The sequence below is a fragment of the Bos grunniens genome, chromosome 9, assembly GCF_055505025.1.
Source record: "Bos grunniens cultivar Pamir isolate PY7600 chromosome 9, Bosgru_T2T1.0, whole genome shotgun sequence".
NCBI lineage: Eukaryota > Metazoa > Chordata > Mammalia > Artiodactyla > Bovidae > Bos > Bos grunniens.
The window spans coordinates 14,077,318-14,104,486 of NC_141173.1; the positions used below are offsets into that span (position 1 = coordinate 14,077,318).

General features: G+C 42.7%; 1 protein-coding gene across 1 annotated transcript in view; it reads left to right on the plus strand.

Annotated features, from left to right (window-relative positions):
• The first annotated feature begins 357 nt into the window (after positions 1-357).
• The window catches only part of CD109 (CD109 molecule), a 138,893-nt gene continuing 112,081 nt past the window's right edge, over positions 358-27,169 (plus strand). Inside the window, exons 1-3 of the mRNA XM_086316820.1 lie at positions 358-731; positions 2,037-2,209; positions 22,557-22,585. Coding sequence (XP_086172946.1) covers positions 658-731; positions 2,037-2,209; positions 22,557-22,585 — 276 coding nt within the window. The 5' untranslated portion in view covers positions 358-657. The remainder of the gene's footprint in view (positions 732-2,036; positions 2,210-22,556; positions 22,586-27,169) is intronic.

A 27,169-nucleotide genomic window follows, 5' to 3' on the forward strand; every position in this document is an offset into this window, starting at 1 on the left:
AGCACCTCACTCTCACACGTGCCAGAATTTTCTTCCCCACCTTTTTTTTTTTTTAAACCGAGAAACCCACATTTTCCTGGAGAGGCAAACAATATACATAACTCTTTGTTTCAAGAGGGGAAAAAAAGTTTTCTCCCGGGTTTATTGATTCATATACGTTCAACGGCTACCAGAAAACACACCCCTGTTTGGTGTGTTTGCCATTTTCTCTCAGATTCTGACTCACAGTCTGGAGGACAATGACTGATTTTTTCCCACCTCCCAGAGCGGCCGTGCACTCTTCTCCGCACAAGGAGGGGCCTGTTTACGCCCCCCGGCATCGCCGGCGGAGCGCTCGTGTAAACAGCCGGCGGAGCCGGGTGGCCGGGGGGCGGAGCGGGGCGGCCGCGCCAGGTCGGGCGGGCTGCGCGCCTCCCGCCTCCCGCCCGGGTCTGCGGTGTCGGCCGGGGCGCCGAGGAGTGCCGCGGTGATGCGGCGGGAGGGGTGGAGCCGCCGCGCCCCGGCTTGGTTTGGAGCCCTCGCTCGGTCGGCGGGCGCGCCCAGCGCTCACTGCTGAGCCGGGAGTCTGGGCGAAGCCGGGAGGCGGTGGGAGGCCACACCCCGCGCGGCCCGCGTATTTCCTCGGGAGCCCGCGGCCGCAGCGCACACAGCGCCGAGATGCGGGGCCTCCGGCTCCTGACCGCCGCCCGCCTCTTCTGCGTGTGGAGCGCGGCGCTGGCCGCCGTCCCCGGGTAGGAGCGCGGGGCGCGCGGGGCGGGCGGGGAGCGGGGGTTCCCAGCCGGACCTCGGCCTGGAGATTTGAGCCTGCATCGCTTCAGCTCGGTCCTCCCAGGGACAGTTAACTGTCTCCACCCACGAGGTTGTTCAAGCGTCTCCGGCCAGGACTGCTTTCTGATGACTTTTTATTTTTAGTCCACGCTTCCTCTTGAGTTTGTTTCGACTTTTTGCGCCCCTCGCCCCCCTACAGTAATGTGCCTTCTTTTAAACACATTCGTGCATATTTTTTCTAAACAAGATGTCTCAACTTTAGCAATGATAAGGTGTGGCCGAGGTGGTTAAGTATGGGTTCAGGTGCAGACTTTGTAGGAAGATAACCAGTGAGACACTTAAGTAATGGAATGCACTTCCTTCCCCCTCGGAGGGTTTTGCCCTGGAGCCCTAATCCTTGGTTTGGGCAGAGAAAATGCTGTTTTAGCCATTTTTTGTGCTCTGCTCCACCTGGAAATGTCACCGCCGACAGATAGTTTAATTTCAGATGGTATATTTTAATTAGTGTTGTTGATTAGATGATGTTTTCTTGGGTAGATGCCCAAACATAAAAGTTTGAATAAGAAACAAGCAAAATCCATGTGTGTGTGTCTCTGTGTGTGTGTGTGTTTAAACCAAGAAAAAAAAAATTACCCTGGGATGATGTCTTGTATAAAGAAGTTTAGAGGCTTGTACTTTGCCAATAACTTCTGCTGTCTCAGTGTAAGCTATCCTGTGCTATTTGTGGTTTATAAAATGGAAATACTAACACAGGCCATCCTCTAGCAGTGCATACATTACTGCATTAAAATTGATTTATGGGAATGTACAACATGATAAATATAATTAACACTGCTGTATGTTATAAATGAACGTTATGAAGAGAGTAAATCTTTAGAGTTCTGATCACAAGGAAGAAAATAAGTATTTTCTCTATTTTAATTTCGTTCCTATGTGAGATGATGAATGTTCACTAAATTTATTGTGATAATCATCTTATAACATGTGTAAGTCAAATCATTATCTGTACATTTTAAACTTGTACAATGCTGTATGTCAGTTTTTTCTCAATAAAACAGGACAAAAATTGATTTAGGGGAATGATTTTCTTTCAACAGCCTTTCAATGCAGTTGATAAATGGAGCAGTGGGGCCACATTCATTGAAACAGTTACAGTTGACACTGTATAGGGAATCTATCTCACCATCTATGAAATTTGAGAATCTCAAAAGAATGAAGATGTAAGGATAAGCAACTTCATTTTTCTCTTGTTGTTGGGAACTCTTTAGGCCCAGGTTTCTGGTGACAGTCCCTGGGATCATCAGGCCAGGTGGAAATGTGACCATTGGGGTGGAGCTTCTGGAACACAGCCCCTCACAGGTCACCGTGAAGGCGGAACTGAGGAAGATGGCAGCGAACCGCACGGTCTCTGTCCTGGAAGCAGAAGGAGTCTTTGAAAAAGGTAAGATACACAGCAGAGCTCCTTCTGCGATAATTGTTCAGTTGCTCGGTGATGTCCGACTCTTTGCGACCCCATGGACTGCAGCACGCCCGGCTTCCCTGCCCTTCACTACTTCCAGAGTTTGCTCAAACTCATGTCCATTGAGTCAGTGATGCCATCCGACCATCTCACCCTCTGTCATCCCCTTCTCCTGCCTTCAGTCTTTCCCAGCATTAGGGTCTTTTCCATTGAGTCGGCTCTCCGCATCAGGTGGCCAAAGTATTGGAGCTTCAGCTTCAGCAGCAGTCCTTCCAATGAGTATCAGGGTTGATTTCCTTTAGGATTGACTGGTTTGATCTCCTTGCTGTCAAAGGGACTCTCAAGAGTCTTCTCCAGCACCACAGTTCAAAGCATCAATTCTTTGACATTTGGCATTCTTTATGGTCCAAATCTCACATCTGTACATCTGCATTAATAATTGGAGTGTGCTAATAAAGCCATGTGCTTTATTAGCACATGGTAGGGTCATGAAGAAGCCACACATTTTCAGTGGCTTACACAATACACTTTTGGTTTTGACTCATGTAGAGTCCAAAGTGATGTTCCTGGGATGCTCTTCTAGGGGGAGGTTCTGAGGCCCAGGTTGCTTTCTCTTTGTGGCTCTGTCATCATCAGTATGTGGCTTCCAAGTCTGCAGGGCAGGAACGTGGAGTTCTTCTTGTGGGAGGTCCTTGTGGGCCAGGCCTGGACATGGCTCATATCACCCCTCCTCTCATGACCACGCTGAGCTTCACAGGAGTCTGGGGGTGTAGGTGTGCCTAGAAGAGGGAAAGGGCATAGTTAAAAGCCTGACACAAGACCATATTTGTATATGGTTTATATAAACCATGTGTAACCATATGTCTTTATTGGGTGCAGAGGATTTTACTAAGTAGGCCCATGGGAAGTAAAAGAAGAACTGTAGTTAAAATCTAGTTTTATAGAATATGTTTTAATTTTTTAGGTGACAAGAAAAAAAATAATGTAAACGTGGGAGCCATTTGTAAAAGAACCCACATCTCTTATTTTAAATTTTGGTTCTAACTAGGCCCAGGATTAAATTGGGTCAATGAATATCTTCTTTTTCAATACTAAGGGCAAAATAATTTTGAGGGGTAAATAGTTGAATATATAAACTCGTTTTTTCACAATGAAACGAACACTTAATTTTTTCTAATTGAAAGAGTAATATATACTCAGTGCTGGTAACCTGGAAAACACTGTAAGTAAAGAAAATCAAAGTCACCTGGAATCCTACCACCCACCTATAAACACTATTAACTAGAAGCATGATTACAGGTTTAGTCATAGACCAGAAACTGAGGCATAAATTCCTATAATGTTGAGAGTTATCTTTTAGGAGAATAATTTAAGGGCACAGAATGAAGGGTGAATGAAATTCCACAGTAGCTCATTATATAAATGTTTACCCTTTACCAGCATAGGGAAATTAATACCATCATGAAATAAGATAAAATCAAAGTTTATCTGCATTTGAGATTCTTTCTGCATTGGCAACTTGACTGACTGGGTAGGCAAATTTGGAGCTGGAAGAGGTGATGCGTGCAGGGGCCAGGCCACTTTATGTTGTAGTGGGAAAGACAGAAAAGTTGGAGGCCTTGTCCCTGGAGAGGAAATGTTAGTGCTTAAGATCCGAGATTGAGTCTTAGTACTAGCTGTGTGATCTTAGGTAGGTTACTTAAATGCTCTGAGCCTCAGTGTCCTCATGTATAAGATGGGGATAGTGTAAAGTTAAAATCAGTATCTAGTACCTGTTAGACACTCAGTAAACAAGATCTGTGAATATTGTGAGTAGAAATACTATTGAAGAAGAAGATGCCGGAAGCATCATTTCCTATTTACCTGGGGGCCAATCTCTACTTTCATTATTGAACTGTTTCTTCTGAAAATGGATGAAATCGTGGCCTTAGGATAATGGCTAAAGAAAATACTGAAATGCCAAGTCACAGAGGACAACACAAGGCTAAAGAGGGGTGGACGGCACAATCCTGGGAGCTTAATGGATGTTTGAAAAAGAAAGAGAGAAAATGCACTACTTTCAGGGGCTGTTTCATTGAAAATACCATTGCAAGCATGCTCCCTCTTTCAAAGGAGAATGTTAACTTTGTTATCAGGGGTTGTGAGTCATTGCTCTCAGAACAGATGCTTCCTGTAAGGTTAGGACTTAAGGATCAAGACATTTCTCCCTTTCTGTCTTCACATCCTTTGCTTGATCTGATTTTTCCAGTTGTAACAATATGTAGATCAAGAAGGACTTTCTAAATTAATGGGGCCTGGATCTTCCTAGGATTCATTTTATTTCTTGCCATCTAAACACAAGCAATTAAATACATTTTAGGTCTGATTATTTCATCATTTTCTCATGGAGGCCTCCACGAGGTTACTGCCAAGAAACGACTGAGCTTCCCTGGTGGTTCAGATGGTAAAGAACCTACCTACAATGCAGGAGACCCGGGTTTGATCCTTGAGTTGGAAAGATAACCTTGGAGAAGGGAATGGCTACCGTCTCCAGCATTCTTGCCTGGAGAATCCCATGGACAGAGGAGCCTGGCGGGTTGCAGTCCCCTTGGGGTCACAAAGAGTTGGACACGACTGAGTGACTAACACTTTCACTTTCACCTTCTAGCAGAGATGGGTAAGGAGGGGGACTGTTTCTGAGTGGCTGTTTCTAGCAGCTGGGCTGTTTTTTGGGTAGGGCAGTGTTTCACCATAACCAGAACGCATTTGAATTGCAGCATGGACCTTAATGGGCTTCCCAGCTGGCGCTAGTGGTAAAGAACCCGCCTGCCCATGCGGAAGATGTAAAGAGATACCGGTTGGATCCCTGGGTTGGGAGGATCCCCTGGAGGAGGAGGACGTGGCAACCCACTCCAGTATTCTTGCCTGGAGAATTCCATGGACAGGGGAGCCTGGCGGGCTACAGTCCATGGGGTCACAAAGAGTCGGACACAACTGAGTGACTAAGCACAGCACAAACCTTAATAAAATCAAAAAGTATGGCTTGTTCTCAAGGAAAAGCCCATTTAATTGTTTGGTAGATATGGGGAGAATTTTGTTTACATTTCCATCCTTGAGGCCAGTAGCATGGACTACATTACAGTTAGTTTATTCATTTGTAAATATATCAATTCTATATTTATAGGGGATCAATTATTTTTATGTATTTATTTTTTGGTGAACAATAGCCCTTGAGAAAAAAGTGTTTTTAATAAACTTTGAGGAGTTCTAAGAGTACAGACATGGAAGTGTACTTGTTATTACCACCACCAGCAGTATCATCACCACCATCATCATCATCATTTCTATGGTGAATAGTATAAAACAACTAGTTGAGAAAATATAATTGATAAAATTCAGTGGGAAGTGGTTACCAGAGGAGAGAAGATGGAGCAGCTATGGAGATTTGAAATCAAATCAGACTATCTGTTGGTTGGAGAGCGAGTCTGTCCCCTTATTTCTTACCTTCCGGCCTTTTACCTCTTCCTTAATTGTGTCGTTGCCTGGGAGTTCCACACCAAATTAAGAAAAAAAATGTTAAGAACATTTGAATTCACAGGTCATAAGTGAGAACCAGCTCTTAAAGCATGTAAAGTAATTGAATTATTTTTGATGTCCTTAAAACCGTAATTTCTGTTTTATTTCCCATTCTCTTTTTACAGTTTGAAATGTTCATTTGTAAACGTTCATTGTTTTTCCTGAATGAGATTTACCTCAAATAATGAAGAATATACCCTTTTCCTCCACTAATGAATTCATTGTCACTGGTTTCATATACCCCTGATAAAAGATTAAAAAAAAAAAACCTAAGGAATCTCCATACTGTTTTCCATTAGTGGCTGGTCCAATTAACATTCCCACCAGCAGTGTAGGAGAGCTCTGTTTTCTCCACACCATCTCCAGCATTTATTGTCTGTAGACTTTTTAATAGCACAGGGAACTCTGCTCAATATTCTGCAATAACCTAAATGGGAAAAGAATTTGAAAAAGAATAGATACCTGTATATGTATAACCAAATCACTTTGCTATACATCTGAAACTAACACAACATTGTTTATAAATGATATTTTAATATGAAATAAAATTCAAAATAAATTAATAAAATTTATTTTCTGTCCTTCTTCCCCCAAAAAAAGAGGAAAGGAAAAAAAAAACAAAACAAAAAAACTACTAAGCAGAAAATCTTGACTGTTAACTTGAGTGCTCAGGAGGGCATCTCCTGGCCTGGAGGCACTGCTTATTTAATTACGACACCGAGCCTGCTTCCATCTTCCCACGGTCGGGTGAGGTGGACTCTGTGCGTATGTCTGTATCCTTTAATAACTTGCCTTTTCTTCTTGCCCTAAAATCTTGGAGAGTTAATGGGATGTTTATCTCCTATTTTTTAAGGATGAAACATCTTTCTTTGTCTTCTCCTATCAACTATGGGCTTTTTTGTTTTCTATCTCGATCCACGGGGATGAAAAATCAATATTTTAAAATTTGAGATGTTAGCTGGAGAACTTAAAAAATCATTCAATTCAGTTTGGATGGCTTTCTGGTGGAAACAAAGCTCCCGAACATACATTTCATGGCTCGTAGATCACAATCAGTGCCATGGTTTTTATGAGCATAGATGAATTAGCGTGCTATGTGGGCAGGTCTCCTAGGGAAGGTTTTCACAGGCAGTGTGCCAGTAGAGCTCAGTTTGAACTTGTAGCGACATGAGAATTATTTTTAAAGGGTGTGGGTTCTTCATTCACATGTCTTTGGTATTGTGTGTAATGTGTATACACAGTTCGGGACCAGAATGTGGTCACAATGAGCTTGAGCTCTGCAGCCAGGCTACCTGATGCCCTCTCGTTGGTGACTGTGTGTCTGTGGGCTGTCGCCTTTTCACTGGGCTTCGGTTTTATCATCTGAAGAGCAGTGGTTTCTGCTTTGTACAGTTACCCAGTTATTGTGAGGATGAAATGAGGTAAACATGTTTAGAGCACTTAAACGCAGAGGACCTATTCAAGGAGCTGGTGGTACCTACTGTTATTGGAAGATGATGGCAGCAGTCATGTCAGAGGCAATTCTTGGTCATGTGTTGGGACGATCTTGAACTGGGAACACTCTATAAAAGACACTCACTAGGAGGGGGTGGGAAGGGATGTAACATATTAAGTACTGAGTTTCCTTATAGTGTGGAGATTAATGCACAATCTTAACTTCAATAACCCTAGGAGGAAGGCACTATTATCTTCATTTTAGAGATGAGAAGTCTGAGGCTGAGAGAGAATAATTTTCCTGGATTAACACAGTAAATGGTATATATCGCCTGAATGTGAAGTTGGTTCTGATGGTTCTGTTGGTTCTGAATCTGAAGGTTTTCCACCGCCTGGAAGAACATGGAATAATTTTTGCTTGTTCCAGTTTGGAATATTGACGCAATGTGGTATCAGTCTTCTGTGAAAAGGATTTTTCTTGTTTGCTTGTGGTAGTTCAGAGTTGGATCTCATGAAATCTAATCTGGATCTAAGAGTTGCAAGCTGCAGTGCCAGCTCTCCTCCCGATTTAGTCTGAGCTTCGTAGAATTTGGGGGAGATGAGCCAAGTCAATCGCCTAGTTCATGGCTGAGGAGACTGAGGGGTGGTGTCTGGTGACTTGCCCAAGGTGAAATGCCCGTTGGTGGCAGAAACTGGAAACAGATCACAGACCCCCAAATTTACAATCCAGTGCTTTTTCCATTATACTCTAGGAAACTCTCCTGACATAGGGAACCGTGTGTGACTTAGGATATATTTGCAAATGTTGCTTTATCTGATACAAACAAAATATGGCTAACTAAGAAGTTGAAAATTGCTTGCCTGCATTTTTGCGCTAGTTTCTTATTTCAGCTGAAGGTGGAGTTGCTCTTTATGGACTAATGGTTCTGCGTGGGTTGGGGGCCAGGCTAGTTTTAGAAATTCTATTGCTGTGATTCTCAAAATGTGAGTCATACTTATTCAAATGTAGATTCATGGTCATCTTCTCAAGACATGGGTAGTGTCTGGGAATCTAAACTTTATTTTGAGCAACCACCACAAGTGAGTCTCAGCTGTGCTAAAATGAGAACAACTGCACTTCAGTTAAAACCGTTCTCATGGATTGTTACCAACCAAGTATTGGAAAGCCTGAGAGTGAGAGGCAAGCCTTTGCAAGTCTGTGATGATTCACAGCAGCTGAAGGCCCCGCCCAGATTTCCCTGTTTGCCTTTCAGGCGGCCTCCAGCCCTCAACCTTGGTGTTAATTTGATGCAATGGAGAAACATGTCTTGGCATTTGATTATGAAGCAGTGATGGAGTGAAGTTGAAAGTGAACAGACTGATTCTTTAAACTCCAAGTTAAACACGTTCTACTCTTCTTCTGACACAGAATGAGTCACTGAAGGCTTGTGGTGGAAACAGAAATCAGATCCTGTAAGAATTTGGGCGGGGTTGCTGTTTGATCCATTATGCTGTTAAGAAGACTTTACAATGTTGGAACTCCTTGTTTTCCTAGTAATATTTCCCGCTGCTAATTTATTATTTATTGCATGGGAGACCTGGTTTCGATCTATGGATTTGGAAGATCCCCTGGAGAAGGAAATGGTAACAAACTCCAGTTTTCTTGCATGGAGAATTCCATGGACAGAAGAGCCTGCTAGCCTACAGTTCATGGGGTCGCAAAGAGTTGGACACGACAGAGTGACTAACACATGGATTATTTGCTGTATGTGAAACATGAATGAATGGGGCGGGCAGGGCAGAAGGAAGGAAGTTTCAGAGGTGGCAGAAGGAAAAGTATAATATTAAAAGTGCAGAGGCTGAGTTTTTATTTCTTGTTTGTTTAGAAAGTTCAGTGTGGTTGGTAAGTAGTGCTTCTTGTGTGTGACCCTCTGCCTGGTTCTGTTACATTTTACATGCAGAACTATACAGATGTCCATTCATGAGCATTCCACCTCTGCTGATATATTTGGCATTTTGTGGGAACAGTTAGTTCACAGATGAGAGAAGGGAAGGGTGTGCCAGAGGAAAGCACCTGGGGCTGGGAGTGGCCGAACTGAGGAGACAGAGCTGTGTGTGTATGTTTTCTGAAAAGATGTTACTCTCTGCATTAGATGAGTGTGGGGAAACACCCTGGCGGAGAGGCCCAGCAGATAGTTTTGAAATTGTAACCAGGGAGAGAGTTGAAGGCATTGTTTTCATAGAGGCAGACCATATTCCAAGTGTTGGTGGGAAGGCGTGGCATGCCCAAGAGATAACGCTTATGGAAAGAACCAGCCTGATGAATGGAGCTTGGGAGGCGGAAGAGAAGTCAGTGAAATGGCTGGACAGTGAGCAGCCAAGACAGGGATGGGTTGGAGATGCTGAGATGTCTCAGATGACAAGGGAAGAAACAGTACCGAGAAGGAAGTTTTTATTAACTTCCTTTTATTAACTGTGAAGTGTCCTAAAGAGTCAGGGAAGAAAAGGACAGAAGGGCATTGGTGAGCCTCCAGTGAATGAATGCTTCTAAGTTGATTGTTGGAGCAAAAGCAAGTTTTTAGTAATAAATGGGTGGTGGGGAAATATAATCAGAAAATGTAGAACCACTCTTCTTTTAAAAAAAGTGATTGCAGTAGTCTCCTTGATTGTTTTCCCCCCGCTCCCTGCCGCCCCCACTGATGCCTCTATGGGGCTTCCAAGGTGGCTCAGTGGTAAAGAATTCGCCTGCCAATGCAGGAGACTCAGGAGACTTGGGTTCGATCCCTGGGTTGGGAAGCACAAAGTGGCAACCTGCTCCAGTGTTCTCGCCTGGAAAATTCCTTGAACAGAGGAACCTGGTGGGCTTACAGTCCGGTGGGGGGGAGCGGTCACAGAGTCAGACATGACTGAGCATACATGCGTGCACCCACACACATCACTCTATAGTCTGTTCTCAATCCAGTGGCCAGCAAGCACGCTAGATTTTGTTACTCCCCATCTCAGCATTAGCATACATCTATCCTCACCATGGCCTGCAAACCCTACACGATCTGTCTGATCTCACTTCGCATACCCCCCACCTCACTCTGCAGCCTCTCAGGCCTTCATGCAGGTCCTGCAACACAGCAAGAGTGCCCCCACCTCAGGGCCTCGAACTTACTCGTCTCTCTCCCTGTGATGCAGTCTGCCAGATGTCTTCATGACTCAGCTGCTTCAGGTTTTGATTCAAATATCACCTTTGTAGTACACCACTGTGAAGACCAAATGTCACTCTGTAGTGAAAGGAGAGAGGTGGAGCGTCTCTTTAAAGACACAGTAGAGGTGCTTCCCTGGTTGTCCAGTGGTTAAGAATCCACCTTGCAATGCAGGGGACACTGGGTTGATCCCTGGTCTGGGAAGATCCCACATGAAAAGTGAAAGTGAAAATCGCACAGTGGTGTCTGACTCTTTGTGATCTCATGGGACTGTAGCCTGCCCAGCTCCTCTGTCCATGGAATTCTCCAAGCAAGAGTACTGGAGTGGGTTGCCATTTCCTTCTCCAGGGGAATCTTCCCGACCCGGGGATCGAACCCAGGTCTCCTGCAATGCAGGCAGATTCCTTACCAACTGAGCCACCAGGAAAACCCTAGTGCAAGTGAGCCCGTGTGCCACAGCTGCTGAGGCCTTCGAGCCCTGGAGTCCATGCTCTGTAACAGGGAACCCCTAGCACCACAGCTAGAGGCAACCTGCGCTCAGCCTCAGAGACCTAGCACAGCCAAAATAAATAAATACATAAATACTAAAAAGACCCCCCACAGTACTGAGGTAAAGGCCAGGGGTAGATAATTTAGCGTGAGAAGTGGGCTCATGGTCAGGAGCACGGGTGAGTGGATTATGGTTAAAAGTGTGCTTTTCCCTTTGATATAAGAAAGAAACGAAAGAGAGAAATGTTTTGAAGTGTCAGCTTGAGATGAATAAAACTGAAATATGGTTTTAGAAAACCTTGCCATCAGTTCAGTTCAGTTCAGTCGCTCAGTTGTGTCCAACTCTTTGCGACCCCATGAATCGCAGCACGCCAGGCCTCCCTGTCCATCACCAACTCCCGGAGTTCACTCAGACTCATGTCCATAGAGTCAGTGATGCCATCCAGCCATCTCATCCTCTGTTGTCCCCTTCTCCTCCTGGCCCCAATCCCAATGAGTCAACTCTTCACATGAGGTGGCCAAAGTACTGGAGTTTCAGCTTTAGCATCATTCCTTCCAAAGAAATCCCATGGCTGATCTCCTTCAGAATGGACTACCTTGCCACAGTTACCTCTAAATTGTGCAGATCCATCATCTCTTTGTAGAAAGTGGGGATAAACATTAAAAGTAAAAGCTCCCTGAGGAGAGAAACACAGAACTGGAGGTGTTCCCTGGTGCTGCCCTAACCTGGGTCCCTGCTGGACTGTGAGCTAGTGAGATGCAAGAAGGGTGGATACCAGTACTGGCATCAGGGGAGGGTGCACAGGAGAACAGAGAAGAGAGGGGAGCTGTTTGTGTGGAAGTATGCCTCACTTGGGGCTTCCCAGGTGATGCTAGAGGTGAAGGACCCACCTGCCAATGCAGGAGACATGGGTTCACTCCCTAGGTCGGGAAGATCCCCTGGAGGAGGGCATGGCAACCCACTCCAGTATTCTTACCTGGAGAATCCCATGGGCCGGGGAGCCTGGCGGGCTACAGTCCATAGGGTCGCAAAGAGTCGGACACGACTGAAGCAACTTAGCACACACACACATGCCTTGTTTGAAGCTTGAGGGGATGGGGTAGGGCATTTTGCTTTCACTGTGGTTGTAAGTGTGAGAAGAAGTGGACTCGTGGCTCCTCACGTCCTGATCTGGGCTAAAAGGACCTCATACCAAAGGTGCAGTGATAGAACTGGAAGAGAGGAGATGATAGTGGGTCCTTGACCTGCCGTGTCTCTTCTGCCCTCATTCCCCTTAGGAGAATCCATGAGTTGGCTCGCTTCCTTTGCAAGAATGGGATCGAAGAAACTGATCAAAAAGGATTTGGTGGAGGTGGAGGAGTAGGGAGCTGGTGGGCAGGTCTGTGGGTCTTTATTTCTGAAGAAATGATTCATGAGTTGAAATCTGAAAACCAGAGAGGTTAAGTGCTTGGAAACAAACAATGAGGGAAGTGTTTTAAGAGCGCCTGGTAGCTTCTTTTGGCAGGATGATGTTAGGAGTTTATGAAAACGTAACAGGGAGAAATCGTTTAGTATGATTAATTTAACATTTGCTGAAATAATGTTTTAAATCTCCTCAGGAATATAGTTAAGACAGGGCATTTACTATTTTGCGAACTCCATTCATTCATTAGGCACCAAATTGTGTATGGCAGAAAATTGATGGCATAATGTTTGGTCATGCACGAAGTTCCTGTTCTCTCAGGCTCCTCACAGGGAAGCAAGGTGGGTTTCATGTCTCGTGCCAACTCAGGTTGGCGGTAGAGCCTGCTGGGAGTGCTGCCACGCTGCTGTTTTCAGATAAAGTGTGCGTTTGCTGAAGTAGAGACCAGGTGGGTTAGCTGGGTCCACCATGCAAGGGAACCAGGAATGTGGTGTGAATGTTGCAAATGAGCCTGTTGGTTTGAAGATGGATGGTCACCTGGAGGGCTACATAGGGACTCGATCCGAAAACACATGGATAAGAGAAAATATGGAAGAGTGGGTGTGTCAAGACACTAACTTGAGAGCGCAGTAAGCTACAGAGGCATGACAGGGGAGGAGTATGAGGCTTTTTGGACTGATATTTTAGAAGAACTAGCTGGGGCTGTTCTATACAGTTTGGGAGATACGGTGGGTCCGAATGGGGACTCCTTAGACACATTGCACTTCCCTGATAGCTCAGTTGGTAAAGAATCCGCCTGCAGTGTGGGAGACCTGGGTTCAGTGCCTGGGTTGGGAAAATCCCCTGGAGAAGGGAAAGGCTACTGACTCCAGTATAACGGCCTGGAGAATTCCATGGACTGTATAATCCATGAGGTCGCAAAGAGTTGGACATGACTGAGCGACTTTCACTTTTTCACTAGACACATTGGAACTGGGCCCTTACACTGCTACTTACTACCTCTGTGGCCTTGGGAAGGTCATTCATCTCATCTAGTCTCAGCTTCTTCATCTCATAAAGGCAACAGTAATGGTACCTACCTCAAACTCTGTTGTGAGGATTAAAGGAGACGATGCCTTAGACAATGCCCTGTCCATTTTGGTAGCCACTAGCCACATGTGGTTTTTGAGCTTGAAATGTGACTCATGCATATAAAGATGAGCTGTGAGTATAAAATACACACTGGATTTTGAATACTTTTAGTGCCAAGCTACTGCTGCTAAGTCGCTTCAGTCGTGTCTGACTCTGTGCAGCCTCATAGACGGCAGCCCACCAGGCTCCCCTGTCCCTGGGATTCTCCAGGCAAGAACACTGGAGTGGGTTGCCATTTCCTTCTCCAATGCAGGAAAGTGAAAAGTGAAAGTGAAGTCGCTCAGTCGTGTCCGACTCCTTGCGACCCCATGGACTGCAGCCTACCAGACTCCTCTGCCCATGGGATTTTCCAGGCAGGAGTACTAGAGTGGGGTGCCATTGCCTTCTCCGTTTAGTGCCAAAAAGTGTAGCAAAACTCAATAATTTGTTTTGGCAATGGTGGGATAATAATTATTTCAATAATTTGGTGGGAATGTAAATTGTTAACAGCCACTATTGAAGACGGTATGGAGATTCCTTAAAAAACTATGAATAAAACCACCATATGACCCAGTAGTCCCTCTCCGAGGCATATACCCTGAGGAAACCAAAATTGAAAGAGACACATGTATCCCATTGTTCATCATAGCACTATTTACAATAGCTAGAACATGGAAGCAACCTAGATGTCCATCAATGAATGAATGAATAAAGAAGTTATTGTACATATGCACAATGGAATATTCCTCAGCCATAAAAAGGAATGCATTTGAGTCAGTTCTGGTGAGGTGGATGAACCTAGAACCTATTATACAGAGTGAAGTGAGTCAGAAAGAGAAAGATAAGTATCGTATTCTAATGCACATATACAGAATCTAGAAAAATGGTACTGAAGAATTTATTTATAGGACAGCAGTGGAGAAACAGAGAATAAACTTACGGACATGGGGGGAGGGGAGGAGAGGGTGAGATGTATGGAAAGAGTAACCTGGAAACTTACATTACCATATGTAAAATAGATAGCCAATGGGAATTTGCTGTATGGCTCAGGAAACTCAACAGGGGCTCTGTATCAACCTAGAGGGGTGGGATGGCAAGGGAGATGGGAGAGAGGTTCAAAAGGGAGGAGATATATGTATACCTATGGCTGAGTCATATTGAGGTTTGACAGAAAACAACAAAATTCTGTAAAGCAGTTATCCTTCAATAAAAAAATGAATTAAAAAAACTCATTTTTTAAATGTTGATTACACATTTATTGGTAATATTTTGGTTATATGGGCCTTCCCAGTAGCTCACATGGTAAAGAATCTGCCGCACTGTGGGAGACCTGGGTTTGGTCCCTGGGTCAGGAAGATCCACTGGAGAAGGAATGCAATGGAGAAGGCAACCCTCTCCAGTATTCTTGCCTGGAGAAATCCATGGACAGAGGAGCCTGGTGGATTACAGTCCATGGGTCACAAAGAATTGAACATGACCGAGTGAATAAAATGTTATTAAAATTAATTTTACCCTATTCTTTTTCCTTTTTTTGGTTCTTTTCCCTTTTCTGTGGTGTACTGCTTTGGGATGTTCACCGCAGTGCCTGGCACAGAGTAAACACTTGGGAATGTCAGCTTGTACTGAGCATCTCCCAGCAGGCACACTGCCCTGGTGCCTCCCTTGTGAGCTCAAGCCTGTGGCGTGAGGCCAGGTGTGTCTGTATTTTTTTTTTGTATTGCCAGGTGTCTCTGTTGATGGCTCTTTGATTCTGACTGGAGTGGGCCTTCAGCCTTACTCCTCACCCCTTGAGGAAGGAGAATATATATCTTCCTAAAAAGAACACCATACTATAGGGGTCGGTAAACTTCTTTTCTATAAAGGGCTGGATGGTCAGCACAGTAGGTTTTGCTGGCCTGTGGTCTTGGTTGCAGCTACTTGGCCATTGTAGTGTGCAAGCAGCCATAGATGGTGTGAAGCAAAGGAGTGTGCTCATGTGCTAACAGAATTATCTGTGGACCCTGAATTTGGAGTTCGTATAATTTCCATGTGTCACTAAACATTGTTCTTTTTAAAAAATTTCCCAGCTATTTAAAATGCAAACTGTTTTTAGTTCATGAACTGTGCAAAAACGGGCATGGGCCAGACTTGGCCTGTGGGCTATAGATTGCTGACCTTGACATGATGAATGGCCTGTATATTTAGCAGCTCAGAGCTTGGCTTAAATGGTTTTTCATTTGTATAGCACCTAACAATTAGTTTATATTGTACCATTTTATTTACTTTATTTTTAGTGGGCTTTCATTTGACCTATTTTACACTTCATCAGTCTAAATGGAACAAAACATTGTATATGAAACTCTTATTAAGAAATTTGTAGAGCTTCTGTGGTGGCTCAGTGGTAAAGAATCCACCTGCCGATGCAGGACACACAGGTTCGATCCCTGATCCAGGGAGATCCCACGTGCTTTGGGGCAGCTAAGCCTGTGTGCCACGACTATTGTGCCTGTGCTCTAGAGCCAGGAGCCACAGTGACTGAAGCCCTTGTGCCCTAGAGCTGGTTACTTTGCAGAAAGAGAAGCCACTGCAATGAGAAGCCCGCGTGCCACAGCTAGAGAAAAGCCTGTGCAGCAGCAAAGCCCCAGTGTGGCCAATAAATAAATAAATAACTAAAATTGTAAAATTCTTTAAAAAGAAACATTTGTAAGCAAGGAGAGGCAGGAGAGAGAAAAAAGTAAAGAAGTATGTAAGGGACCAAAGGACATTTTTTTGTTTTGTTTTGCTCGAAGTACTTTTGTTTTCTGTCTAGAATGAGTTTGTTCACTGAAGAGTTCCTTGGCTTAAAAATGACATTAAATCATGAAGCAGGATCATATTTTAAGGTTTTGCCTTCCATAAATTTGTGGTGGAAACCCCATTTACCACTTTGTCCCTTTGTAATCAGAGAAAATGCTGAATAATGAGGGTATTGATGAGAGAATATTTAATTTGGTAAAGAGATCAAATTTTTTAGCTGAAAAGGTGATTTCCTTAAGTTCTTTATTGTATATTACTGAACAGCAGAGAGCTGTCAAAAGTAATTTACCAGTAAACACTAAGTCAGGCACATACATGGTAGAAAACCCTTTTTTTCCTATAGAGAATATTTCTGGACCCGGTTGGATTTCCAATTACACATTCTTCTTTCCTTCAGCGATTTTCTGCAGAGCTGTTTGGTGAGCACAGATGTCAGAAGAGGCAGCCTATGGCATAATGGAGTGTGTTTAAAAAGTTAAGGAAAGGTTAGTTTTTGAGTATGCTTATTACACGATTTAAAAATAGCTTTGACTCTATTTGTAAATCAAATGACGGCCAGCTCTCAGGCCTGTGCCAAGTGTGAAGCTTTAAAACAAGGTTTCTTTTGAGTGGTTTTGGTGGCTCTGGGAAGGCCAAAGCACTGGAGGATGTTAAGATCGACTTTCTGTGGTAGTAACACAAAAATGATCTGAGTTTTACAGAGTTATCTGCAATAACATTGAGAAGGGCTTCACAGAACATAATGTATGTTTAGTCAGTGATTAAGAATGACATGCAGCTTTTTGGGAGGTGGTTACTATTTCCTGTGTCTGAGTCTCAGCAAAAGGCCCCAGCAAAAAGGAGAAAAAATTGCTTACAACAATTTGCAGATACCATCTATTTCATCTTCAACCTAGAAGCTCCAGAGAAAGAGATGACTATTTCTCATTGGCACTCCTACCACACTGCTCCGAATTTTATATTTTGCTGCTATAAATTATTGCTAGAATGTTAGGACTTTCAAATAAGACTTACCCAGTGCCTGGGAGATTCCAAGCTGCCCTTGTAAATTTAGAGGGAAGACAGCAAGTTAAAAAAAAATGTCAAGTACTTCAAGTCGACCTTTTAATAAGGACACATGGAACAAGTGAGAGGGCTTTAAGTTGGATCTCTTTGCACATTCTTCAAGCCACTTCCTGAATCCAGCAATATTTAGGGGTAGGCAGACCTCTCTCCTGCACCCCAGCTTTTGAGGGCAGCTGTGTGTTTCTTGAGTCTATGGTGGACATGGTCACCTGTCAGAGCAGTGGGACCTGGGCTTGCAGTCCACCCCTTCTTCCAGTTTCTCTCTGATGAGAAAATCCCTCGAAACTTGGACTCTATGAAGAGCTGCATTAAAATTTGCTGTGTGACTCAGGGAACTCAAACAGGGGCTCTGTATCAACCTAGAGGGGTGGGATGGGAAGGGAGGTTCAAGAGGCAGGGGGCACATGTATACCTGTGGCTGATTTATATTGATGTTTGACAGGAAACAAAATTCTGTAAAGCAATTATCTTCAATTAAAAAATAAATAAATTTAAAAAATTAAGAAAAATTTCTATGAATGGGATTTCCTGCACTTCAAATCTGGGTAGCTGGCTTTGAATTGCTGCAATGCTTGACCTCCTATTAATCAACCTACTGGATTTATTTGGATTGTAGCCTCGAAGCTGCTTTTTTATTTTCTCCTTGCTCAGTGTCATGTAGATAAAAATAAATTGCTCTCCGTCCCCTGCCCCCAACGCACACGCACACACACGCACACACACAGCCTTTAGTCTTTGTGAGTTTGCCAGTGATGGGAGGTAACTCTCTTGGCAGAAAGGAAGCACATTGTTTCCTCCAGTCATGGGGCTGACAAAACAGGCAACCCTGATGGTTTATCTTAAAGATGTGAAAAATCAGTGACCCTCTATCATCACTCATGCTGGCTTGTTGGGAGAAGAGCTCCTTGCAGTTTAACATTTTTGATTTTATTCCACTGTGGGACACTGTGGTGGGGTGCCGTGGCCTCCCTCCCAGAACTAGCGCATCAGGGATGAAGACTTATTCTCTGAAGTCGCTGGGGGATGTTGCAGCCCACTGCCTTCTGAGCTGACTCCTCGGGGACTGCACCCACTAGGGAGATTTGCCCTGCACCCTCCTTGGGGGAGGCCCAGCTTCCCCGCCAACCCTACTCAGGACAGCTCTCAGGGGTCGGACTGGCTTCTGAGGGCTCCCGATGGGTGTATCTGGAGCCTGCGTTGCAGCTCCTTCCCTCCTCCTCCCCAGTCCTGCCTCCACAACCCCCTCTTCTCCAGGGCTGGTCCCAGGCGCATGCCTGCTTTTTCATCACCATCTCAGAATTAGCTTCCCAGGGAACCCAACCTTAGACACCTGTGGTTGTTTCCTTTGAAGGTGAGTTTTTCTGATCTTGAAGTTAACTTCAAATGTATCAAGACTGTGTAGTGTGAAGAAGGGATAAAAAGAGCTGAGAAATTGTCCAGTTGGTATCTCCTTTTCAGAAGGTTTTTGTATTACACAAATTGTTTAATGAGCTCCACCACTGCGGCTCCTCTAAGGGCAGGGAGAAACTTCATGGAAGAGTGTCTGGGTTCCCAGTGATGATTAATGTAGAGTCGAGGGGAGCAGGGAGTCCAAGAGACTGTGATTTTGAACCTGTCTGCGTGAGGGAGTAAGGAGCATACACAAAGAGGCTACCCAGGATGTGCAGCTTTTATGTAATCAAAGGTGGGTAGAGTACAAGAACGAAAGTACAACTGCTGGTAGAAGCGGAGGCAGTGGCTTAGAATCTCGGCTCTGTTACTTCTTTTTTATGTGACTCTGGGGAACTCACTAAGGTCTCTGTGATTCAGGTTCTCATTTGTAAAATAAGGATACTAATACTTAAAATTGCTAGAGAATCTTTTTTTATTTCAAATGTGTTCCAGTTATCTATTGCTGTGAATGAACCACTCAACACTTAGGAGCTTCAAACAACCATAGTTTATTATTTCTCACGAGCCTTAGTCCTTCTACATATACACACAAAATTGGTAATTTGTCTTAGTTATTATCATAATTGTGAAATTTTCTAATTCCATGATTCCTTTTACATTTATTAATTGGAATTCTATGGTAAAGAATAACTTTTTCAGAATGTATATGTATAACAGAATCTCTTTGCTCTACAGGAGAAATTAACATTGTAAGTCAACTATCCTTCAATAAAATTAATTAAAAATAGTAAAAAAAAAAAAAAGTAACTTTTTCTTCTCCCTCATTTAAATTATATACCAGCATAAATTCATAAGCTCTTATTTTATTCTGTAGGTTATACTCCATTATTTATTTGAATGTTCCAGTTATCTGGCCATTATCATCATCATATTCAATCTGAACATTCACATAATTGAAAAATTATTTTTGCAGATTTCCGATATTATTCCTGACATCATGCATGCCTAGCTTTCCCTATTATCAGTATTGCTCATGAGAATGGTACATTTTTTTCTTACCAAGGATGATCCTGTGTTGTTATTTCATAATCTCCCAAACTTCATAGTTTACGTGTTTACATTAAGATTCAGTCTTGGTGTTGTAAATTCTATGGGTTTTGTTGAATGTATAATGACAATTTGTCCATCATTATAATATCATACAGAGTATTTTTACTGCCCTAAAATCCTTTTTTTTTCTGTCAAAGATAAGTTGACTACCTAGAGTAATGAAATTAGAAGCAAAAATAAACAAATGGGACCTAATTAAATTTAAAAGCTTTTGCATAGCAAAGGAAAGAATAAACTAAAGAAAAGACAACCCTCAGAATTGGAGAAAATATTTTAAAATAAACCAACTGACAAGGGATTAATCTTTAAGATATACAAACAGCTCATGCAGCTCAATATCAAAAAAAAAAAAACCAAACAACCCAATCAACAAATGGGCAGAAAATCTAAATAGACATTTCTCCAAAGAGGACATTCAAATGGCCCACAAACAGATGAAAATATATTCAACATCATTAATTATTAGAGAAATGCAAGTCAAAATTACAATGAGGTGTCACTTTACACCAGTCAGAATGGCCATCATCAAAAATCTACAAACAGTAAACGCTAGAGAGGGTGTACTGAAAGGGGAACCCTCCTACACTGTTGGTGGGGATGTCAGTTGGTTACCGCCACTATGGAGAACAGCATGGAGGTTCCTCAAAAACCTAAAAATAGAGCTACCGTCTGATCCAGGCAATCCCACTCCTGAGCATATATCCAGAGAAAACCATAGCTCAGAAAGATACATGCACCCTGAAGTTCATTGCAGCACTATTTACAATAGCCAGGACATGGAAGCAGCCTAAGTGTCCATCAGCAGAGGAATGGATAAAGATGCGGTACAGATGTACAATAGAATATTATCAGACTGTAAAAAGGAATGAACTAGTGCCATTGCAGAGATGTGGATGGATCTGGAGAGTGTCATACAGAGTGAAGTAAGTCAGAAAGAGAAAAACAGTTGTCACCTAAAACTGCCTATAGGTGGAATCTAGAAAAATGGTACAGATGAACTTATTTGCAAAGCAGAAATAGAGTCACAGATATAGTGAACAAACTTATGGTTACTCAGGGGAGGGGGAATGATATGAATTGGGAAATTGGGACTGACATATGTACACTGCTGTGTATGAAATAGTAACTAATGAGAACCTACTGGGTAGCACAGGAAGCTCTACTCAGTGCTGTGTGTGCGTGCTAAATCCATTCAGTTGTGCTCGACTCTTTGCCATCCTGTGGAATGTAGCCCACCAGACACCTCTGTCCGTGGGATTCTCCAGGCAAGGATACTGGAGTGGGTTGCCTTCCTCCATACTCAGCGCTTTATGGTGGCTTAAATGGGAAGGAAATCTAAAAAAGAGTAGATATATGTATAGGTTTAACTGGTTTGCTTTGCCATACAGCAGAAACGAACACATTGTAGAGCAACTATGCTCCAGTAACAAGTAATAAAAAAAAATTGGTTGACTGTTCTCATGGAGTCTATTTCTAGGCTCTCAACTCTGTTCCATTGATCTGTCTATCCTTTTGCTAGTATCACATGGTCTTGATTACTGTAGCTTTATAGTAAGTCTTGAAGTCAGGCAGCATTATTCCTCCACCTTTATTCTTCAGTACGGTTAGCTAGCCTGCGTCTTTTGCTTTTCCATGTAAACTTTAGAGTCAGGTTGTTGATATCCATAAACTCCCTTGCTGGGATTTTGATTAGGACTGCGTTGACTCTAAAGATCGAGTTGGGGAGAACTGATGTGTTGATAATTGAGTTGTTCTATTTATGAACACTGAGCGTCTCTCCATTTATTTAGCTCTTTGATTTCAAAGATTTTTTTAAAAAGTATTTATTTTTAAACTTTGGCTGCATTGGGTCCTAGTTGCAGCATGGTGGCTTTCCCTGCAGCATGTGGGGCCTTAGCTCCCGACCAGGGACTGATCCCGCATTCCCTGTGTTGTAAGGCTAATTCGGCCACTGGACTAGCAGGGAAGCTCTGTGGTTGAACCTGGAGAATTAGGTAACATGTCAAGGGTAGGACTAGTGGTCTGATTGCAGAAGCCACCGGCCTGACCCCCGTTGCATGCTATGCCTGTCTGTTCCCACGGGGTAGATGCCCGTGGCCTCCAGGAGGAGAGGGGCTGTGTCTGTCTTATTTACTGGGTTACCCTTAATAAGTGTTTCTTAAATGAATGAAGAAACTGAGGGCCTGTTATCACCTATAAATTCATGTCACTTAAATGGGAACTTTGAATAAGTACTGTTTTATTTTTAACTTGGAACATTTTTCCCTAGCAGTAAATAGATTTGATGAGAAGTTGGCATGAGTTAAATTAGCAGTCTTTGTTTAGTAACTTACATGAAAAAAGTCTGCATCGTTTTAATACTAATGGGTCAGTTAGGAGTCCCAGCTCAACCCTGATGTGACTAATGCCTTCCTTTTTTCTGTCTGTCATGAGTGTATGAGAAATGTTCATTAGAAATGAACCTCAGCTTCTTTCTGTACACTGTATGAAGTGTCCCTCAAATATTTTTAACCGTAAAACAGCAAGAGGAGCAGCAGCAACACTGACACCAAAAATGAACGTGGAAAAGAGAAGCAGAACCTAGGTTTTGGGAAGAGGTTCACCCACTGATAGCCTTTTAACTCTTTGGCACAAGGATATGTATAATCTCTCAGGGGTTCTGGGCTTTAATAAAGTTGTTTTGGCTTGGCTAAATAAATTTGTGATTTAGTAAGTTTATGATACCCTGTATATTTGAAAGAATATTAGGAGAGTCTTAATGAGTTTTATGTTATATCATCATATTCAAATTATGACTGTTTTCTTCCCTGTTTTCCTTTTTAGGCTCTTTCAAGACACTTATTCTTCCATCAGTAAGTATTTATTTTAAAACTTTGGTTTCATAATTATACATCATGTCAGTGAAATGAATTTCCGATTTTGTTGACTTTCATACTGATTTGCGTGCCTTGTGAGTTTGGCTGGAGTTCAGTTCCACCTTCAGATTATTTAAGGATAATATTACTCCAGGGAGATGGGTTATTAGCCTCTTCAGACTCATCGTAGAGATTTTCCTTTTGTCAAATAGAGAACTTCCTGAGGGGAGCTGGCCTGGACTATTTGCACAGGGACCTGGGTGGGTTTGGTCCTGCTTCTGCCCTAATGAGCACAACAGTCTTGGGTGTGTCATTATTGCTCCCTCCCAGTTTCTTTGTCCTAGAAAAGGGCAGTGCCTCGCTGAACAGAATTGTTGCTTGAGGCAAAACAAACAAACAAAAATCAGTAATTGATACTGATCCTATCTTGGATTAAAAGTTTGATATTTTGTGTGTCATAATTCTGTATTGCTTTTGCTATTTATTATTGAGTTTTTTTGCTATTGAGTTACTTGATTATTGAGTTTTTTGGCACACTCTTAAATTTTACACTTGAGGCAAGTGCCTGGCTCACCTCACCGTGGTCCCAGCCCTGGAGAAGGGGATAAAAGTGTAGTCTGTTTCATAGAGGCTACCTTGGAGGTGAAATGAGATGTAAACATGCTGTGGCATCTGCTGTAGAAGTGGGAAGAGTTAGCGGATTCATGTTGATGTGTAGCAAAACCAATACAATACTGTGAAGTAATTAATCTCCAGTTAAAATAAATAAATTTATATTTTTTAAAAAAAGAAACCTGGTTATTCAATGTTGCTTAACTAGTCCTGCTTCTCATAGCTTTGATTTGGAAGTCTGTCCTTTATAACTGTTTTCTTTTGGAGCTTCACACATTTAATGTATAGTTAAACACAGCATCCACCAAGAGGACAATTTGGTGTACTTTTCTGGGACTAGATGAGTAATGACTTTGACCTTGACACATTACACACTTATGTAGGGTCAGCATCTCCCGATAAGCCAGGTTCCCCATTACCTCTTGAAGTTTGCTTATTAAGCACATTCAGAAACCACATTCATTTTGAGGGGGAGTTCTTAGTGAATGGGCTTCCCTGGTGGGTCACTGATAAAGAATCTGCCTGCAATGCAGGAGACCTCCGTTCAATCCCTGGGTTGGGAAGATCCCCTGGAGAAGGGAATGGCTACCCACTTCAGTATTCTTGTTTGGAGAATTCCTTGGACAGAGGAGCCTTGTTGGGGTGTGGGGGGAGGGCTACAGTCAGTGGGATCACAAAGAGTTGGGATGCCTGAGTGACTAACACTTTCACACTTTTCACACTCTTAGAGAATACAGTGCTCCCAAACAGTTCTTCCCCCTGGAGTAGGAAATGGCAGCCTGCTCCAATATTCTTGCCTGGAAAATTCCATGGACAGAGGTGTCTGGTGGGCTACAGTCCATGGAGTTGCAGAGTCAGACACAACTGAGTGACTGAGCACAAACAATCCGTTATAAAAAGGCCTTGATTTTATTCAGTCTCTAAGTTGTATCTGTCTCTTTGCCACCCCATGGCCTGCAACATGCCAGGCTTCCCTGTCCTTCACTGTCTCTGGAGTTTGCTTAAATTCATGTCCACTGAGTCAGTATTGCTATTTAATCGTCTCATCCTCTGCCACCCCCTTCTTTTGCCTTCAATTTTTCCCAGAGTCAGGGTCTTTTCCAGTGAGTCGACTCTTTGCATCAGGTGGCCAAAGTATTGGAGCTTCAGCTTCAGCATCAATCCTTTCAGTGAATATTCAGGTTGATTTCTTTTAGGATTGACTGGTTTGATCTATTTGCAATTCAAGGGACTCTTAGAATCTCCAGCACCACAGTTTGAAAGCATCAATTCTTCAGTGCTCAGCCTTTTTTATGGTTCAACTGTCTGTACAAGTCATCTGTATGTGACTACAGGAAAAACCATAGCCTTGTCTATACAGATCTTTGTCATCAGTGTGATGTCTCTGCTTTTTAATACACTTTCTAGATTTGTCATAGCTTTTCTTCCAAGGAGCAAGTGTCTTTTAATTTCATGGCTGCAGTCACTGTTAAAATCATGGCTGCAGTGATTTTGGAGCCCCTAGAAACAAAATCTGTCACTGTTTCCATTTTTCCCCCATTATTTGCCACGAAGTGATAGGACCATGAACTTAGTTTTTTGATCGTTGAGTTTGAAGCCAGCTTTTTCACTCTATTCTTTCACCCTCATCAAGAGGCTCTTTAGTTTCTGTTTGCTTTCTGCCATTAGAGTGGTTTCATCTGCGTATCTGAGATTGCCAATATTTCTCCCAACAATCTTGATTCCAGCTTGGCATTTCACACCATGTACTCTGCATATAAGTTAAATAAGCAGTGTGACAATATACAGCCTTGACATACTCCTCTCATAACTATTGTATTTCTTACCTATTACGTTTGTACTTACCTTACTAAGAAATATACTGCTGTAATAATAGAAAGTAGGGGCAGGGGAAATGAAGGCATAAGTAGGCAGAGTGGGGTTAAGAAAACCCCCAAACTTAATGACAATAAGATATTAGACTGCGTTAATATGACCTCAGACTTTAGGTGCTGGCTCCCCATGTCTGTGTCCCTAACTCTGTTGAAAGAATATTACAATGAGAAGATTAAAATAAATCCTGTGTGACTTAATTGTCTGATAGCAGAAGAGGGTGAGATTTAAGTTCAGGAAGAACAGCTTGAAGCATAGTAACTGCTTTCCTCAAAGAAGTCCACAGCTGCACTGGTTGGAGGGTAGTGAGGCTGGAAGGAGTAGGCGTGTGGGTGGGACCAGAGCACTTGGGCTGGGATTCCAGTAACCCTCCTCTACACTGTACTCATCCCATTTATCATTAGCTGCAAATTTCACTCCTGTTATTCTTTAAAGAAATTTTTAAAATTTATTTTTGGCAGCACTGGGTATTTGTTGCTGCATGTGGGCTTTCTCTCGTTGCAGTGAGCGAGGGCTGCTCTCTAGACAGGGTTTGCAGGCGTCTCATTGCAGTGGCTTCTCTTGTTGGGGAGCACAGGCTCTAGAGTGTAGGCTCAGTAGCTGTGGCACAGAGGCTTAGTTGCACACAGGCATGTGGGATCTTCCTGGACCAGGGATTGAACCCGTGTCCCCCCCATTGGCAGGTGGTTTCTTAATCACTAGACCACCAGGGCGGAGAAGGGGCAATGGCACCCCACTCCAGTACTCTTGCTTGGCAAATCCCATGGGCGGAGGAGCTTGGTAGGCTGCAGTCCATGGGGTCGCTAAGAGTCAGATGCGACTGAGTGATTTCCCTTTCACTTTTCACTTTCATGCATTGGAGAAGGAAATGGCAACCCACTCCAGTGTTCTTGCCTGGAGAATCTCAGGGACGGGGGAGCCTGGTAGGCTGCCGTCTATGGGGTCGCACAGAGTTGAGCTCGACTGAAGCGACTTAACAGCAGCAGCAGCAGACCACCAGGGAAGCCCTACTATTATTCTTTAAAGTCTTAACTATATGAAATACTTACCCCAGTATCTCATATTTGTCTTTAACATTATTTCTGTTGTATATAGATATAGCAATTACCTGTTGAAAACTTTACTAGAGCTTATATTTAGGACTAGATCCTTTTTTTAGTAAAACAGAACTTTAAAGACTTAGTCATAAAGTGTCTGGGAAAATTTGATAATGCTTGGCAAAAATAGAAGGTTCTGCATTTTTATGAGTTTTCAATGAAAATAGACCCATCTTTAAAAGCATACTTGCATTCTGATGTTTGCAAATATAATATTTAAAATTAGTTTTTAAGGTCCTCATGGATTTTTGCTATAAAATATGAACATTTTGGCTGTATTAAAACAAATGTGTTTTTAATATCTGACTGGCTCATTGTTTCTGCTTCTGATATAGTGAAGTCAGCCTTCAATAAGAAGTAAATAAAAAAAGCAATTTATGCTTAACATAAAGGTTGTTTTTTGTATAAAATATGCTGGAAAAAGTTTCTGTTATTCTCTTTGTAAATAAAACGTAAAATGAGGGAGTGGCTTTTAAAATTAAAATGCTTAAAATTTTTTAAAATTTTATATTGGAGTATAGTTGATTTACAATGTTGTGTTAGTTTCAGGTGTACAGCAAAGTGAATCATGTATGCATATACATATATCTATTCTTTTTCGGATCTTTTCCCATATAAGTTATTACAGAATATTGAGTATAGTTCCCTGTGTTATACAGTAGGTCCTTGTTGATTATCTCTCTTACATATGAAAGTGAAAGTTGCACAGTCGTGTCTGAATCTGTCCATGGAATTCTCCAGGCATGAATACTGGAGTGGGTTGCCATTTCCTTCTCCACATCTTCCCAACCCAGGGATCAAACCCAGGTCTCTGGCATTGCAGGCAGATTCTATACCAACTGAGCCACTTGGGAAGCCCCATCTTACATATAATAGTATGTATATGTTAATCCCAACCTCCTAATAAAATTAGAATGCTTTTAATGTTTAATTACTAATATATTTTAAAATAGAAACTATCATCTTAAGTTTCTCAATTTTATTTAGAAAGTTATTGAAA